Here is an 18,724-nt window from a genome sequence, read left to right as displayed (position 1 = left end):
GCCCCTTTATTTTTTACTCCGCACAAAAATTCAAACGCAAATGCACCACTGAGAGACTATAACGCTTTTATTGACAGATAAACATTAAGCCACAAAGCTGATAGAAATGTGAACACATAGGCTTTTGCAATATCATCCTTTTAATTGAAATGTTCAGGGCAGTTTTTCTTCTTCTCTGATAGAAGTGGGACTGTAATAACAGGCTTTAGCAGCGCAGTTATACAAGTAATTCAACAGAAAACAACCGTGATTACAAAAATATCAAAATACTTTGCATAAAAAGTGCTTTAGTGTTAAAGTTACAAAACATACACTCAGCGATTAGCTGCAACACATTTCTTGTTGCCACAATACCGTCAAACCGGGTGCCACATTATACAACACATGAAATGTTTTTGCTGCTCTGTTCTTGATATATATTGCACTGATGTGAGGTACAGTAAAACAGCTAGCTGAGGGACGCAGATGCTCATTCACAAGTAAAATATAAAATAGCATCTTTAGTGGGAACAGGCCTTCCTGTCAGTCACAGTCATACAGCCATGAACAACCTCTATAAGCTTTAATTAATAAAACATACTGATATATTTATTTATGGCATTTCAAAATCAAATTTTGTACAGCTGACAGCGTTGAAAGTGCTTTCAATTGAGTCCTATTTATTCTAGCAGACTTTTTTTTTGAAATACAGTGTGTTCCTGAGCCAGCAGGACAAGTTGCTCTCAGTCTTGCATTTACAGAAGCAGAGGAAGCAGTAACAGTGAAGTGCTAGCTACATACTGTAAATCTTCCTCGCTACATTCAATGCAACCTAAGTGGTCACTTTTTTAAAAGTTGCAGAGTGTATGAAATGCAGAGTGACATTTTAGTGGCACACAAATAAAGAAGATAATATATATTTGGTCAATATGGCACCCTGGTAATCCTGGAGGTGTTTCAAGTTCCCTGCAGGGATTTTGGGCATAAATTCAAATCTGACACACATCAGAAGTCAAAAACAAAACCTCCAGAATGTTTCTTTAAGTTCAGCAGGCTCATATGATATAGTAAACTATCCCCTCTACCTATAAAAAAAATGCTCCACCATCTCCCTTTTCATTGTGATTCCAAAAGCCAGATATTCTGACCCTAACACAGTCTGCCTTTTCCCTGATCCCTGTACTGAGGGAGTGTTTCAGCGGCTGCGGTGGATCATCCAGTTAAGCTAAGGTTTGGTGTGAAATGTGAGTGTTTGTTGTGTCACTTGCGCCGACTGAAGATGCTCTTCTTGCTGGAGCTCTTGTCTGCAGTGCTGAGGCCGATGAGGAGCCGTGCCTTCTCATCTTCCTCCTGCTGCTGCAACCCGTTGTCTGACTTCCCTTCAGACGCCTTCCCTCGCAGATCTGAGCCTGAAGCCGGCTTTAGACGCAGCTTCTCTTTTATCATCTGAGCAACAGAGCACAAAGGACGACTTTATAAATATAAATACTCTGCATTATCAGGGCAAATTTATGGATTCTCCTCCTAGTCATTCTTGGTAACGGTAAATAAATTAAAACAACCGAGCACAGTCTACAATGAAGGATAACTTTAAACTGCAGAAGAAAATAGCTAACAGATTGATTTCAAACAGGATAAGAAAGCAGATTGTGGTGACGTAATCTTTAATAACATACCACAACATGGTGTCTGCCTTTAATAGCAGCTTATGTGGTTTTAAACCAGCAGAGGAATCCAAAGTACAGTTTTGTGTACCTGTGCTACAAGTGCTTTCCGGCTGTCCCTTTTCACAGCCATTGCAAAGTCGAGCCAAGTCCAGGTATTGTTATGGTACTCCAGACAAGGCAGAACCAGGTTCAGGTCCTTCCAGTCCACGCTGCTTTTTTCTCCCTGAGGAAAACGGACATTTCATTACAAGTCCATTATCCACCATGATGAACAGGGACAGAATCGAAGAACAAGAATCAGTGTACAGTTGTTATGCACAGGAGCCCACCTTATAGCTGACACAGAGGGGCACTTGGGGAATCTTGATGTAAATGAAGGAGTTGTTCATAGCAGCTCGCTCCTTCATTTTATCGATGTCATCAACAGGGTGCTGGTAGGAGGAAATTATAAAATGTTTTATCTTTGAGGAAGACTAACAAAAGTACTTGTTTATTTCTTGCACTTACATACAGTAGGGTCCAAACGTGTGAGACCACTTTCCCATTCAGTGGACTCAGACTTCTGGACCCCACTGTATGTTGGTTGCCTTGCCTCACGTTCTTCCAAGTTCTTACAAGCCTTGATGTATTATGTTTGTTTAGAGCCTGTGTTGTCATAATTACATCGTCCTTCTCTATTGAGTAAATGCACTAACTGTATGGGTAAGTGTATGTGTAATGGACAATTAAAAATTGTGTACCTCTATGAGGCCAGAATCTTTTGAATTTAATTTGTGCGCTATCGGAATCTTGGATTTGAAATGGTCTCAATTTGATATTCCACCTCACCATCATTACCTTTTATATATATTTAATTGTATTCTAGTTTATTTGCTCTTGGCCAAACATAGCAGGACTTCTAACCATGGGAGGACATGACATTTCAGTTAATACCAGGTCAATCTGGAAAGAAGAGATCTTTTTAACATAAAGCTTCCTGATGTTGTATGAAGTTTATGTTGCCCCTGATGACCTGCTCTGTTCTTATATTCAGTTTTATGAGTTTATTTTGCTACTGAAACAATATAAATAAAGTTTAAAAAGCTTATTCTTAAAGCTTAGTTATGCAGAAAACAATCAATAAAAAAGCGTGAATACCTCTGGAGGCTTCCTGAAAGACCTCCTGACCCCAGCAGTGCGGTTCAGTCCCTGGCCGACACCTTTGCTGGGGCCCATAGCACCCATTGTGTCCTCTGATGACTGCCGAGGCTTGACAGGGATACCTGCGGCACAGACCACATTAGCATCAGCACTGTGACCTCTGGGTGACTCTGCAACCTACACCTTATACTCCCTCTGAGTCTCTCACGCACATATTTCAAGGTCATATCCAAAGTGACAGAGCCTTTTAATAGCTCTGAGGGATGACATAACACACAGTAATGGATAATTCAACACCACACACACACACACACACACACACACACACACACGCACACGCACACGCACACGCACACGGCTGGAAGAGAACATGGAAACTATTATTGATCGCCTAGTTGGCAGGTTGCAGGGTTGTGATCACACAAAGACATTGGAGACTAAGTGCTACTCAGCTTACTGCTGTCATATTTATACTGTTGACAGAACCGTACCAGTTGTAACCAATCTGAATTTGTCCTCCTCATCAGTGACCTCCTCCTCCTCAACATTTCTTCCTGGGAAGAAAAATCCCATCATTCTTTTGAAGAACTGGTACATCAGCTGGATGGTGAGAGGAACCACGTTCACCTGATGATAAAAAAGGCGTTTGTTATCATAAAAAAATCTTCAATAAAATACAGTATACATGTTTCAGAGAGGCTGCGTGTGAAATACCTCACCTCAAAATGTTCCTTCACTGAGATTCCTCCAACAGGGGGGCGCACTTTACTGAAGATGCGCAAGGCAAACTGGCGTCCTGACTGACAGGCACTCTGAGGACGAAGTACGACCTATAAAACAAAAGGGAGTTTATCTTATCTTCAGAAAGCATATAGTAGAAGCCCTAGCAACTGCTCCTGCTGTATTCTGATATCATTTTGAAAACATTTTAAAAAGCACAAATAGTTAACGATATGAGCACAGAATGTAAAACATGAGGTTTTAAGTGCACTTGTAATGAGTCTTTAATGGCACATGCATCAATGAATCCTTGAGTCTGCATGCAACACTGAATATGAAACTCTGAAACAAGATGGAGTCAACACAGACATCACAGTCTTGTCACTGTACCAAGAGTGTACATACCCTCACACGCTGCACAGAGGAAACCAGGCAGAGTCATAAATGTGAGTAAACACTGTATTTTCAGTTATGTTAATATACAGACATTCACCACTTTATTAGGTACACCTGCAAAATCTAATAGAATATAATACAGCAGCTCTGCCACAAATTGTACTTCTGCAAAGATAGGAATGTTCCGTTTTGATTGACACTATCAGAGAGGTGTTAATTTAAGTTTACATGTATGTTTATCATTGAGGTTGTTTTTTTCAGTGGTGTTGAAAGGGACTGCATTATACTGTTGTTTCTAATATTGTGCCCACCACGTTTACAAACATGATACACATTTGAATAAAATGCAGTCCAGTACAATATCAACAAAAAAACTACAACCTTAACGTAAAAACAGAGTTGAATTAACAGCATCAAACTGAACATATAGATTTAAAAAGTTAGTCATAGGTGTCATTGTGCTTGGCTACAAAGAGGCAGTGTCATAATGTGGCCCATGTTTTAGAGTAGAGTATAGCCAGTTACTACAATCAAATTAAATGAATATCAGTTTTTGTTTTGTTAATTGAAAAAAAAAAAAAAAAAATCTAAATAACCAAATCTGAATAATCTGAGTTACTCATTTACCTTGTATGCAGCATTGGGTAGCAGGTTGTTCATTGTGAACCACCCCAGCTCCAAAAGGTGCTCTGCTGTGTCATCAGACTTGTTTAGCTGTGGGGAAAAAGTATTCACAAACTGGTTAACATTTACCCTCCAATAGTGACCAAGGATAATACTGGACATGTCAGGAATAAGAAATTTTATCATACTGTCTGAAGTGCAAATTGCCTATCAGCAGTTAGATTTTATGCTTTTAGCGAATCAAATTAAATTCAAAAGTAGGATAACTTGCAATATCCTTCCTGTTATTCTCAGACTGTTCTTGAAATAGAGAAAGCTGGAAAAGAGCTAAAGCCAAGGAACATATTTGTAAAGCCTGGATGGACTGCCATCATCAGTCAGTTGCGTTTAACCCCTTAATGTCATAGTTGCTTTCTGCGCCCACCTTGCTGTACATGAATCTCTGCAGCTCCAGCTCAGCGATACCAAGCTGGCCATCCTCTTCAGTCAAACACCAGCGGGCCTGGGCAAAGTAAATTTCCGTTCTCCTCACCACACTCACATCCTCTGGAGGCTTACGCAGCTCCAGCTTGTTTGCACGTTGCAGCTGGAAGTCCTTAAAACACCTGGAAGAAAGAATATATTTTTACCTGTGTGCCAGCTACCTCTTCACAATACGGCATGTGTATGAGCGCTGCTATGAGACCTGATGAGAATGTTGAGCTCTTCACTCTTCATCTGCATGTCATTCTTCTCCTGGTTTAGCTGGTTCTGCAGTCTTGTGTTTATCTCATTCAGCTCATCACCACTCTGTTCCTCAGGTTGTGCCTACAGGATGAGTAATAAAGAATGTGTATGTTTGATGGTTTGGACGTACATATTTAAGTGTATGAGTTAACAAAGTTCACTGTCTGACTTTGGCACATTTGTTTGAGACTCATCACCCAAATGAACTTAGCTTACAATTATGCTAAACTGTCAAATTGCCCTAGTTGCTATGAGTGTTGTAAATGCAACAGTCAATGTAGATTGAAAACATCACGGACCAAGCCTTTTCTCTTAGCTGATTAGCTCATGTTAACACATCATATTTACAGCAATTAATATGTCTTCAGATGGACCAAGAGCTTTAAATAACAGTGTTAATTTAGGTGGTGAATTATATTTTGGTGCAGCAATGAGTGGCTCACCCTGATGTTGGAGTATATCTGCTTCTCAAGGCGTCTAATCTGAGCAAGGTGCTGCCTGACAGCCTCCTGGAGATGTAAGATGCTGCTTCGCTGCTCCTCCGGGTTGCTAGAAATTTCCAGCTGGAAACGCACTCTCTGCTTTTTCTCACTGTGCTCCTGGACACACCAAACAGGGAAAAAAACACGGCATAAGCAAAGATGAAACACTGGTAAGGACATGGAAATATTCTGACCATTTGCCAACTGATGCTCCATCCTACCTTGCGTCTTGGCTCCACGTGTAACAACAGGTTGTTGACAATGTCCAGGATCATAGCGTACTGGACAGGGTTAGTGGATATCTCAAGGTCATGGTGAATGAGGGTGAAGGTGTCCACAGCCCCTGGAAAAATAACAAAGTAACACTATTTAAATTATATGCATAGCATTACAAGACACTAGATGCAATCTAGTGCAGATTCAAGACATACTGTTTGTAACCAGACATACCAGCCTGTTTTTTCAGTAGGTCTTCTTTCTCATGGTTATTCCTCAGCTCTGGTGGTTTGATCTGTGTGGCCAGCTCTGGGTTGATGTCGTGACTGTAACTGATGTAGTGCATCCGGCAGCTACAACGAGAGATGATTCGCTGAACCTGCTGAGCCTCGTTCACTTGAGCTGGCTGGTTCCAGTCTACGGTTATTGAAAAGGGGAAGTGTTACTGCGCAATAGCATAGGAAATCAGAATCGCTGTACAGGTATACATGGAGAAAAATATATGTGGCACGACAGGGTAATGCATTGAAGACATTTGGTGATATTTGCTTTATTTCTCAACATACAGTATAAACAAGATCAACCATTTGTGCATTCAGACATGTATTTTTTACAGCTGTAGAGACACTTTGGTGTAATTGTTCAGCAGTGCATATTTCAAAAACTATGTTGAAAAGAAGAACAATACTGGGTTAAGGTAAGTAGCGCCATACCTGTAGTGGTGCTAACCATTCCTCCCACGGCTTGGCCACTCTCCATCAGCTCCAGCACTGAGTCCAGGTTACGCTGCCTGTGTTCCTCTATATTTTTCACCTAAACTCATCATCATACAAAAAGGAGCAATTCAGAGCATGAACAGCACTGCACATAACAGGTGAATTACTGTTTAGCTTTGGTTGCCATACAGTTGAATAATTGTTTTTTAAACAGTATTACACCATTCTACATTAACTTTTTCACTATTGCATATTTACTCTAAAAGCGTTCCGAAAATTGTTGGGGTTGTTTAGAGTGTGAATTGCCATCCAGCATTTCTCATCATATTATCTCTATTTAATAAAAGTCAGAAGGAAATGTAACACAACTGAAACAAAACTCTACATCGATGAAAAACTGTGTTTATAACTAAGCTAAGTTGTACTTGTTTTAAACACCCTGACACCAGGTGAGAGTTGTTCCTACCTCCAGCCATAACTGCCTATCCTCTTGCTCAGATGGGTTGGGCTCCATGGTGGCAAAGTACTGCATGCCATCCAGCAGACAGGTCCAGGTGGTCTTCTGCTTCAGGGTATCATTGTACCAGGCAGGGTGGTGCTCACACTGCAGCAGCTGAGCCTTTGCTGCAGACACCAACACACAGCCTGCTGTCTCTGTGCCTCGCAACATCATCTGGGTAGAGCAAAATAGAGGAGGATTAAAACATTGGGCCACTCAGATAATCAACCTGGGTTTGTTAAGCCAGGTTTGGGAGAAAACCTAATTTCTCATAGAGAGAAACCTTAAAGAAATATTAATTTTTGAGTTCATTCGCAGAGTTTGAGTTTCGTCAGCTCATTTTGTAGGGTGGTGAAGCTCACATTACTTGATTTTCCTTTTTGTTATCAAATGCTTTTATTTTCCACTTTAACAAAAATAGACATAAACATAATGAAGTACAGCCAGTGACCATAGCGTAACATCTTTACTGGATTTTCCTGTAGCAGAACACGTGATCCTTCAGTAACGGATTTAACATTAAAAAAAAAAAAAAAAACGACTCAAACCTTTACCCAAACGTAACAATAATTAGTAGTATGTAATAAAAGAGTTACCTGACAGTTGACCAACTCGATAAACCAGTTGCGGTTATAGACATCATCAGTTTGACAGGCTGCAATGCCACACAGCTGGTCACTGACACCTGAGTCCTCTTCTGAAAACACCACAAACTTGTCTGTTTCCTCAATCAGTTTCTGGAGCATTGATGTTCCTACAGAATGAAGTGGAAAAGGAAGAGGTTAGTGGACCTTACATAACTTGGCTGTATTTAAGTCAAGCAATTTTCTCACCTTCATTTTGACTTTTTTCTGCTCGACTGACAGTGGGCACGGTAGGTGTGGTAGGAGCTGTGGTGGGAGAGTAGTTGGAAGGAGAGCGTTTGAGCTTCTTGGTCTGCAGCTGTGTGTCGATCCTCAGACCCTTCAAAGCTTCAGTGGAGAGATTTCGCTTCAGTACAGATGCCTTTTTGTAACCGTCGTACAGCCCAAAGGCAATGTTCCTGTTTGTGGTGGTCCATGACGCACGCAGATCCACCAGGCGCAGTTTGTGAGTGTAAGAGGCATTAGTCTCATCCTTCGGGTTCACCTCCTGTCAGAAACATAAAAAGAAATATCTTGATAATAAGTATATTCAACATACAAAGACAGGTTTAAAGCCATCTCTGGAGCTATCTCTAGACTTTTACCTCCTCCATGCGGTTGCTCTGTCTCTGGTAACTCAGTGAAGAGAGGCTGAGGAGGTGAGTCTTCTTCACCTGAGCATTGATCTGGTGGTCAGCCGTCTCATCCCAGGTGGAGGCCATCAGGTGAACTGTCACCTGTGAGAGCTCACTAACCATCTGAGTCACATTCCATTCAGAGATCAGCCTCCTCATCACAGTGCCAGCTGAGATAAACATAAACAGACACACATGCATCCACATTAAAAATACACAAACCACTTCATGCTCTGTTGGGGGTCTAATCTGAGTCATCTGTAAGTATTAACATGTTGCTTTTCATTAATCATATCATGCTGTACCCTGAGGGATAAGTCTCTGTGCCCCTCGAGTGAAGACATGGCCTTTGTTGCACTCCACTTGGATACCTCTCTGCTGAGCAAAGGAGGCCCAGTAATGCACCTGAAAGATACACAATATGTAGAAAAATATATTAACGGTAGATAAGCAAACACTTAGTAAATGGTCAAAGCACATACTGCACTGGGTACCGGACCGCAAATGTAGATTTCATGGTAAAAACATGAAGCAAGATTTTAGTGGACTGCTGGAGGGCAGCCTAAAAAACACTTACTTGTAGTTGTGGGAAGGCAGCTGTGTAGGACATCTGTTTGTAATGCTGACCCAGCTTCTTGCGGATCGGCCTGAGGCTGTGGAAGAGCTTGCCTCTGCAGATTGGTCTAGATACACTCGTCCAGGTGGCCCAGAAGTTTTGCATCCAGCGCAGAGTGCTGCTGTACAGCAGGATTCTAGGCTGACAGGGTTCTACAAAAATAAAATATAAAGAGCTCTATACAATAAGAAACACATACAATACTTTATAATACTTTTCAAGTACAGTGGGATTAACTTCGCTAGATAGAACATCTAACCAGCTTTTGCTTCAGTGTTAACCAAATTAATTTTCAGTACCACATAGAAATGTATGTTAATTCTCTTTGCATGGTCATACTGTCAAAAAATAATGGAAAACAAGTAGGGATAAAAAGGCCAACAATTATTTATGATGTACATGATATTAACATTTATATCACATTGATCATTTTTTCGAAGCCTTCCACAAACAAATGTTTGTTACTGTCTACAACAGGCAAGAGAAAATACTAAATAGTGAATGAAATTTCAGACTTTTTAATACAGTCTCATGCCTTGTTTGATTAAACTTAATTCATTGCTTTTTAAGACTTTTCCTGACCTACAATTACCCTGTCTAATAGAGTTACATGTACCTGTGCCACAGTGCTGGTTAAGGTCCATGGTGATGGAGAGGTTGAGGTTCTCTGAGCGAAAGGCTCTGTAGGAGTCATGAGGTTGTCCTGAGGTCACGTCTGCAATGTTCTCCGCACAGCAGAGCATTACAGCATGGTGGTCATGGGGATTGCCATGGCAAAGCCATTGGAGGTCAAGGGTCATACACAGGTTGGGTAGACGCAGAAAACAGATATCATCATACCTAGTATAGAAAACAAAGCACTTTATTACCGAACGATTCTCCACAAATAGAGATGAAAGTTTAAACACTGTTTTCACCTTTGATGCCTTCACTTACTTTGATGCTGTCCTGACATTTACATCCAAGTCTCCTTTAAAAACAAACTGTCCGGGGTTCCAGTCAAATTTCAGCTTATTCCATTCCCAGTGCAGGTTTTCTGTAGTGTTATAAGGGTCCTGTAAAAGTGCAAATACTCTCAAAATTAACATCATGCATTTATATATACGTAACTAAAAGAAAAAAAGAAACTGTAAAATTATTAACAATAAACAATAATGTTTATCTACAAGATTTACAAGAAGAAATACTTAGTCACTAACAGTCTACAATACATTTGCTGGAGATAAACAAAAAGAAAAACCTGATTGTCAGGTGCACAGTGTTTTACCTCTGTAGCTAGCTGATGGAGATTGGCCTGATCAATGTCCATAACCCAGTGTCCATGCAGCAGGAGACGACTTTTGTCCCACCAGGCTACGGGAGGTGAGGGATCAACTGTGGGTTTGGTCAGCAGGTCAACTGACTGCCCGATCAAAGTCCAGGCAGGGTCCCAACATGGCCCCCACACGATTGTGTAGAGAGAGATGTTAGCTGTAAAAAGTTTCATTGTGAGACATTAACTTTAAATGTATGAAAGAATGAACCTCACATTACAGAACATCAATGCTGAAAAACTGAGGATAAAATGACTATTGTGTTTTTTCTTTGCTGAACTCTGATCATGATTCACCAACCTAAAGATAATTAATTATTATCTATTGTCTGGTTTTGTATATGCGCAAATTTTGTAAAAACACCTGCTACAAAGAAAAGTTGTGTTTTCACTCTTATTATCTATGTTAACATACGTTTTGACTTCTGCTTTAGTCATAAGTAGATACTGCACATTCAAAAGCTGTGATTGGTCTGGGGTAATACCATGGCAACAAACATTACAGCCACAACTCACATTTGAAATCATAGTAGAACTTCAGTGGCGGCATATTCCTGTGGACTGTCACATCTCCCCAAGGTGGACCAAGTGGGACAATCTCTTTGCGATGAGCTCTTGCCTGTCCATCCTGCTCTGTCCCAATCAGGCGCCCTGACAGGTCCCAGTCCCGGATCTCAAAAAGGTAGCGAGGGTAGTCCCGAATTCTCACTGTCACAAAGCAATGACAGTCAAAAGGTTGAATATTTTGCATATTCTGTGTTAAGCCTAAACTCTCAAGATTTTAATTACATTTATTTTCAGTTTATTGCTTACCCAAAAATGCAGCCAATTTAAACTTGACTGCACGGCACCACTGGACCACCAGAGGGAGTCCTTCTCTGGGGAAGGGACTGATCCCGTCAATGTCCCTCAGTTGCTCTCTCACCCTCTCTGGCCCATGAAGAGATTGATCAGCCAGCACCACTAGCTCCAGGTCTGACACAGTCCACGTCAACAGAGACTTCCTCATGGGTGTGTTTGCATAGAGTCGGCGTGAGCGCTGGATGTAGATCTCTATGTGCTTTTTCTCCAGTGAACTATACAGCTCTTCTATTTTTCTGGCAGGCAGAAGTTCTCCATGCTGCTTGCGGAGATCTGCCACCTTCTTATCCAGAAGCTGCAGACGCTTTGCACTTTCCTTACTCTCATCTTTCATCAGCTCGTAGTTGTCTCGCAGCTTGATTTCAAAGACGTCGTCCAGGAAGACGAACGAGAACTGGCTGATTTTGAAGACCAGGTCAGGAGGCAGGTGTTGGACAGCGGAGGCCCAGTTCGGGGAGCGATGGAGAGTCTTCAACCACTTCTGAACACTAATGGCCTTGTCAAAGGTGTTTGAGAAATTGTACTGGTAAGGGAACTCGACAGCCAAGGAAGGACAAGTGAGAACCCAGACACTGTTGTGAGGAGTGGTGAGGAAGGGGAAAGTGTCTCTGTGCAGCTGCATCTCAGTCAGCTCTGCGTGTGTTTCCACATCTAGTCCTTTAAAGGAGACAATGTCGTTGCCATCAAAGTTGAAGATTAGTGAAGGGGAGCGTATGTGCATGGAGCCAGCGTGCTTGGAGACTGACAGGGCTTCTGTGTGTAGGAGAATATAGTTCTGCTCACTAACATGGGCTCTTAAACGAGTACAGCCCAGTTCCACACGAACACACAGCCCTCTACTCTGACTTGACACAACTTCACTCTCTGTAGGTTTGACTGGACTCTCCTCTCCTTTCTCTCCACAGAGCATATGCCAACATGCCTGAGCTTCAGTCATGTGCTGATATAAGACCATGTGGTCTGGTGGCGTCCATTCAACAGCGAGCTCTTCTTCACTTTGGACCTGATTAAGACATGACAACACAAATCATGAATATTGACACTCTCTCAGTCCAGAGAAATAAAACCTATAAAAATCTGATTACCTGTAAGGTGTGGGTGGTGAGGTGGTAACAGAAGGCTATCGCGGTGAGTCTGAGCACAGGGTTAGAGGTTTGGGCAGCAGGGCAACATGCTTCCATGTTCTCTGTGAGCGCCTTGACCGCGGATAAGCTCACACCTTGTAGAGACACTGTGGAGCTCTCTGCAGAGCTCAGGACTCCTACAGTGTCCATCCGCAAAGACACAGCTCCTATAGAGAACACAAGAGAAGAAAGAAATGATAAATTAAGGTGATGACGGACAGTCAAAGCAGAGAAAGGGAAGGCATGTTCATTTATTTTGGGGTCAGCTCTAAAATTAATTGCTGCAACACTTTTCTTAATTTCCTTTCCTTTCTTTCAAATCAAATTTGTCATTGTTTATGATGTATAACAAGACAGCATAACTCTAAATATAGACGAGTTGTTTGACTTAGTAGTGCCTGTAGACTATAAAAATGCTTACTTAAGAAATGTAATTGTCTTTTCAGTGAAATGACAATGTGGTACACTATACACATATCGTAAACAAAACCTTTTCAGTAAGGAACTTCTTACCTGCCAGGTTAGAGAGTGTGAACACATTAACATCCTCCAGACAGCAGTCCAGTTTAAAAAGCAGGTGTAGCTGTGAGGAGGGGATGGGCTCACCAGACGGAGACACTGTGGGCACATCTGACCGCTGTGGCCCCGTATTGCCAGGAACACAAATAAGGGACAGCAGGCGAGACAGACACAGTGCACAGGTCTCTGAAAGCTCCACTTGAAGCCCTTTCAGACTGGACTCCACACTTAGACTTGGAGACTGGCTACCAGACTCCATGTGAGATCGGTTGAAACTCCCCTAGAAAGAAAAGCACATCAACATTAGCAATCGAAAATGCCAATAAATCCTCTGACTAACTAACTCATTAACATAAAAACTTGAGTTAATGTCTTTCATCTAATTTGTGGTTGGGGGAATCACAAAATCTATATTTAAAAAAATCATGCAAAGAAAAGAATTATAGAAAATAGAAAAAACACTTGGCAGTTTAGAGAAGGCTGCTGATAAGCAATGGTGTGGCTGTGTAGATATATGGGTGTACGAATTAACATTATTGCTTATATATTTCAAAAAAATGTGCGTGTGAAAATTAGTCTAAAGCATGATCATACAGTCAATAAAATAAGTTTCTAAATGCTTCGTGATTATTTGTGTTTCCTACCTGAAGACTGAGCGAGTCCAAAATGAGTGCTTCTCCCCACACATGTTTACCAGGAGGGTGGGGTGCTTGTTGGATATGAGACCCCTGACCCACTCTCCACCAGAAGTTGTCCAGGGACAGGGAGGCCCGCTGGTGCACATTCTGGGACTCTGGGCTCTCCTTTTCAACTTTAATGTCAAGAAGATGCTGCAGTTCTGTAGACATGGAGAGGAAGCAGTCATATCTCAACATTACTTTGAGGAAAAATATTTAGATATATTTATAGTTATTTAAGCCTTTCTGGATAAAAAGCTGTGAAATCAACAGTGGTAAAAGGAGAACAAGTTAATGTGTAACATTTAAAGCGCACTCTTAAGAGACTTTATCTAATCTAGTTTGATGTGTTTGAAAAAAAGCTGTCCCAAACATTTCCTTCAGAATAAAAACCATGCAGATTTATTGAAGGAAAATGTGCGGTAATAGGAGTGAAGGACTTGCACATGATGTAGAGTAATAACATTAAGTGCTATTTCGTAACGCATTGTGTTGAGGTTATACTTTAATGAAACAATGACCTCATTTCGCACTGTAGCAATGAGATCATATGATGTTCACCTGCCTTTCTCTGTATGTGCAGCATGTGAAAGGCCTACAGTACCTGCGGTGGCTGACAGGAAGCCTAGAGCAAAAGGTGTTGTGTCTCCCAGCTGAACAGACACATTAACATTGGACACAGAGGAAGTGATCATCACAGGAGCATCCAGGTGAGGGAGGTGCCTGAGGAACATAAGGGTGGGCAAATAATCTAATGGACTACACAACACAATAAAGTTACGGAAAAACAATACAGAATGAGTGATGCAGACACACACACAGAAAAACACATGGATGAGAAACAGAAGATAGCAAAAGGTATTAGAATATTAGCTTCTTTGCAGTGGGAGATTTAAGCAAAGTGGTGACACAATACAGACTCAATCATCCCAAGAACATATCTGGTTATAATGCCCCCAACCTAAGTCTTAATTTAAACCTTTGAGTTTGCTTTTGCAACTTGCCTCTTTTTATGTGCTGCTTTCCTGTGGATAAGCTGTTCCCATGGAAACAGATTTAGCCAATGGGAGAATTCCTGGTGACGGTAGTGGATGATGCAAGTGCAGACAGTGAATGACCCTGAGATGTCAATTGATGTAACCTAAATTTTCAAAAACATGAGATACAAAAGTCAAAATTATGAGTCATCTATTTAAGAAGCTTTGACCAGACGATGTGACTGTCAAGCATCTTCCTTGCCTGCAGGGATGTCTTCAGAGTGTTCACACAAAGGATTCTTTGCCTACTTTGAGAGAGGAGAAGCCCATCTGCCAATTAAAAAAAAGACAAGAACATGTTATTCTTATCTTTTTCCTTCATGCAACTCTGTCTGCCTTGCGTCTGGTGCCCAGATGTCCACTGACCCTCCAGAAGGAGCTCCAGGCTGCTCTGGGGAAAGCTCAGTTCAGGAGTGAAGCTTTTAAGAGGAAGCTGTTCATTGTCACGTCCATAGGAGACCTTTAAAGACTTCAGAGTCCAGTTCAGGTGTCTATACAGATGAGAAAAAGTGCCATATAATGTTTAAGTCAATATGTCATTCAACAGGGAATCAAACTGTAGAAACATAAAATGTGGGCAGCTGATGGTAAAACACTGACTTACCTTTTCTGGCTGTGCATGGACAGGGTTACATTTGTATTATCAAATTCCACATTGACCTTGTGGGGAATCAGCCGATGAAATCGTTCCACAGCCTCAGTCTGGATGAACTCAGTGCTTTCATACTCTGAAAGGAAACAGAATTAATACCATCAAATCACAATGTTATCTACTGTATTATGTATGTAGTATTATTGAAATTGTTGCAGCTTACTTAACAGGAATATCAGATAAAGAAATGTGTTGAATGTGTTTGCATGGAAATACTCGAGTGAGCTTATATGTCATTTCCTCTTTTTTTACCTTGTGATTGTTAGTGTGCATTTATATGGGCAGAACTGCTAATTTTAACCATGTCTGACCTACTTTTAACAACAACATTTATTTGATTTCTCATTCAGTTGTTCAGTGGCCAAAAGACCTGGAGATATATAGAAAAATACATTTAACACTTGAATTTTTATGTTATGTCAAACTGACTTACTTTCTCTTACTTTTTAAATAATTGTAAAACTTCTTCTTTATGTAATTAAGGAGGTTAAAATTCTATTAATCATTAAGCAAGTAGACATTTCAAGCACCTACAGAGGTCAAGCAGAGCTGCATGATATGACCTTGTCCTCATTTTCTTGCTGGTTAGCAGTACAACTAAAAATATCACAGATGATGGTAAATATCCAGGCATTTTAGAATAAAGCAAAAGATTAGATGTAAAGCCAGTGGAAAACAACTATTAATGCTGTCACGATCATCATTCTGGCTACTTACTGTGAGTATATTTGAGCATATGAAATTAGAGAGGATTGTGATTAACATATATTTGTAACTGTAATTAACCAGCTAATGGTCAGACTATGGTTTATATACTGGTTATACAGGCCTATATGCCTCAACTCATGGTCTTGTAGGCTGACAACAACAAAGCATGATATCCCAAACCCTAAATGTGTCTATATGAACATTTCATGAGGGTCTGTTACATTTTGTCCTGTGTGGTGGTTAAATTATAACTTGTCAACTAAAACATAAGATCAAAGGTGGTATTGTGGGTTACAATTAGCGAACTAGTCCTTATTGACATTTTGAGATGAACATCTCATGACTGACTGATTATTGCCATCTCTAGTTTGTTACATAACTTTAATAATCATTTTGACATTTCAGAGACTGTACCATGCGCTTGCTCATCAGCTGTATCGTGAACACTTTTTGCAGGAGACGGGGGCAGCAGGAGTTGGCTAAGGAACAGTCCTTCATGCAACTCTGCGATGAGTGTCCTCACACTCAAGGACAGACAACCGGGCTTCATATCTGGTAGGGTCACATCTCCAGACAGCAGCAGGCTCAGGGCCACTTCAGCCAAACATATGTCCTACAGTGGAGAGCAGGTTAGTCACACATGTTCAACCAAAACTTTCTATTAAAGTTGCAGCAACAGAACTCACCAACTGACTGCTTTTAAGCACTTTACTGCTCAACTGCCCGACTGAGAAGTCCCACGCCAACCTGCAAAAAATGTTTTTAAAAATGACAGCATGTTCCCTGTTCAGATAATTTTTTGAAAATATGCTTAAATTAAATAAATAGTTCAATTAGATCAGTGGTAGACAGAAACAACACACAGAAAAGAGATGTAGTTACCTTTTACTCTGGTGGTCAAGTAACAAGGTGATGCCTGTGATAGTCATGTGCCATAGAGACTCTGACAGTGCTAGGTTCAGTACCATCACATTGATCGAGCTGACATGGAATGACAGCAACTGAGAACACAAGACAGGAAATTAGACGTCGTCTACAGATCAGTATAACAACAGATTGACCTATAGTGAGGCTCCATACTTGTGACAGAAAGCGTAGTGTTGTGGGGCTGACAGAAATCTTCCCTGACTTTTTTCCATGGCTCTTCTTCACCAAAGGTTTCAGTGGTGCTTGCAGGTCAATCCTAACTCTTGTTTCACCAACACATAATGCCAAGTATCTCCTGAAAAACACAATTACACAGATAACTATACTAACTATAACAAACTATAACAAGAATTAAAAGCTCTAGTTAGTGATTATAAAACATCTGTAGCTCTAAGGTTTTATTTAAAACAACTTACGGCAAATCCTGGTTGAGAAGTTTACTTGAAATCCATATTCTGTCAATTTCCTGTCATAAAGAGAGTCACTGTTATATCTCACCAAGTCATAGAAAAGTACCCTTGATATGTCATGGGAAAGTGCACAAACATGTATCCCTGACATGGGATTGGCTGCACTGCATGAACTCAGGACATAAATGTCGTGTAAACAGTGTGTCTTACCAGAGTATGCTGGGGGTGAAACTGGATACTAACTCCTTGGACAGAAAACAGCCCTACTGATTTGATCTTTAGATCAGCATTCAGTGCAGTCTGGAAGAACCGCACAGCCAGGGTACATATGAGCCACCTACAAGCCCAATACAAATGGGACAATCTTAGAACTTGTGCAAACATCTGGTTAATCCTGTAACCAGTGTATGCAGTGTTAGGTTAAAGTATTTTAGTAATCTATGTTGCTTACAGTATTATTGGAAATCGTATAGATACTCAAGAAACTACGCAACCCACATATATCTTACCTGAAAATGACACATAACACAATCCCAAGCAGCAGGATTAGGACGAAGGCTATCAGCAAGAGAGACATTGTGTCCCAAGTTGTTCACACCCAAATCTTGGACATGGGTCTGGCTGCTTCTGTGTCAACTGCTGTCAGAGAGGAAGACATTCAGCTACTTCAGCTTAACGCACCTTACATTCAGATGCTTCTGGCTGTGTAACTGGCCGGCTGCTTGCAAACAATAACATGTCTATCATTGTAACTGTCTGAGGCAACATTTGCATTGCAAATTCATAAACGGTAGTTGTTTTCGTGTGTTTCTCGGCTAGTGGTAACAGCTAGCCTCAGAGTGCTAACATTGCTAATTAACTACAGTGTAATTACATACCGAACATGAAATAGCACGTAGCTTAACTTTATCCCCCAACAGCGTCTAAAAACTTCACATATACTTACTCCTTGTTAACTGCCAGTGTCAAAACTGTGACTCGCTGAGAAGGGTTGGTAGCATTAACCCAATTTAACCACGCATGAAATAGTTAAACATATTTGCCGCCGCGTCATCCAAAAATCTGTAGGAAATCTGTGCTAGCATTGTAGCATGCTAACGCTACAGCTAACTTAGCGTTGTTTTTGGTAACTGTAACAAATTGTCGACCGCTTTAGCTTCCAAATAATCGTCAAACTCACTCACCCCAACATATTCAAAGCACTAGGTTTTCGTTGCACCGCATTACGCTGCAGGAAGCAGTTTCAGATGACAGTTAGCTTTCTGCTCAAGCAGAGTAAACACTCTGGCTCCGCTCCGCTCCGCGACTCTGCGACTGAAGAGAAAGCCGGAACACCTCCACACATACTGCTTATGCAAACACTGTTTTTTAACTTTGCATTCAAACATATATGATTATTCAGCAGTTCACGTACAGTCCACACACTTCCATCAAAGGAAATTCTCAATTGTGTAAAAC

The 18,724-nt window shown here is 41.0% G+C and overlaps 1 protein-coding gene across 4 annotated transcripts; it reads right to left on the bottom strand.

Moving 5' to 3' along the window:
• Positions 1–49: 49 nt before the first annotated feature.
• On the bottom strand, positions 50–18,607 carry LOC130168171 (bridge-like lipid transfer protein family member 2). 4 transcript variants are annotated; one of them, XM_056374814.1, is made up of 40 exons: positions 18,451–18,607; positions 17,776–17,905; positions 17,477–17,603; positions 17,273–17,322; positions 17,010–17,151; positions 16,812–16,930; positions 16,616–16,676; positions 16,344–16,542; positions 15,174–15,297; positions 14,936–15,060; positions 14,772–14,839; positions 14,537–14,673; positions 14,137–14,291; positions 13,500–13,693; positions 12,850–13,135; positions 12,298–12,503; positions 11,165–12,215; positions 10,868–11,059; positions 10,307–10,509; positions 9,976–10,094; positions 9,656–9,879; positions 9,001–9,191; positions 8,729–8,828; positions 8,394–8,593; positions 7,999–8,296; positions 7,762–7,919; positions 7,133–7,339; positions 6,664–6,763; positions 6,185–6,367; positions 5,956–6,077; positions 5,696–5,851; positions 5,212–5,333; positions 4,951–5,131; positions 4,530–4,616; positions 3,506–3,616; positions 3,278–3,413; positions 2,784–2,908; positions 1,976–2,077; positions 1,735–1,869; positions 50–1,425 (listed from the first exon to the last, which is right to left on the bottom strand). In XM_056374814.1, the coding sequence occupies exons 2-40, from the start codon at positions 17,841–17,843 to the stop codon at positions 1,240–1,242; spliced, it is 6,750 nt and encodes a 2,249-aa protein (XP_056230789.1). In that variant the 5' UTR covers positions 17,844–17,905; positions 18,451–18,607; the 3' UTR covers positions 50–1,239. The 4 variants fall into 4 exon arrangements, with proteins under 4 accessions (XP_056230789.1, XP_056230788.1, XP_056230791.1 ...); XM_056374813.1 differs by having other exon boundaries at positions 17,776–17,902; positions 18,451–18,605; XM_056374816.1 differs by having other exon boundaries at positions 14,137–14,255; positions 17,776–17,902; positions 18,451–18,605.
• Positions 18,608–18,724: the final 117 nt, after the last annotated feature.

The sequence above is a fragment of the Seriola aureovittata genome, chromosome 4, assembly GCF_021018895.1.
Source record: "Seriola aureovittata isolate HTS-2021-v1 ecotype China chromosome 4, ASM2101889v1, whole genome shotgun sequence".
Lineage (NCBI taxonomy): Eukaryota > Metazoa > Chordata > Actinopteri > Carangiformes > Carangidae > Seriola > Seriola aureovittata.
This window is presented reverse-complemented; position numbering and strand designations above follow the sequence as displayed.

What these genes read in the sequence shown, in the direction of transcription:
- LOC130168171 (XM_056374814.1), bottom strand. Translation starts at nt 17,843, where the DNA reads ATGTCTCTCTTGCTGATAGCCTTCGTCCTAATCCTGCTGCTTGGGATT. An exon ending in AAAGCAGCACATAAAAAGAG is followed by an intron (nt 14,292 to 14,536) that starts GCAAGTTGCAAA and finishes TGTGTTGTGTAG; the next exon opens with TCCATTAGATTATTTGCCCA. An exon ending in ATTCAGATTGGTTACAACTG is followed by an intron (nt 2,909 to 3,277) that starts GTACGGTTCTGT and finishes TCTGTGCCGCAG; the next exon opens with GTATCCCTGTCAAGCCTCGG.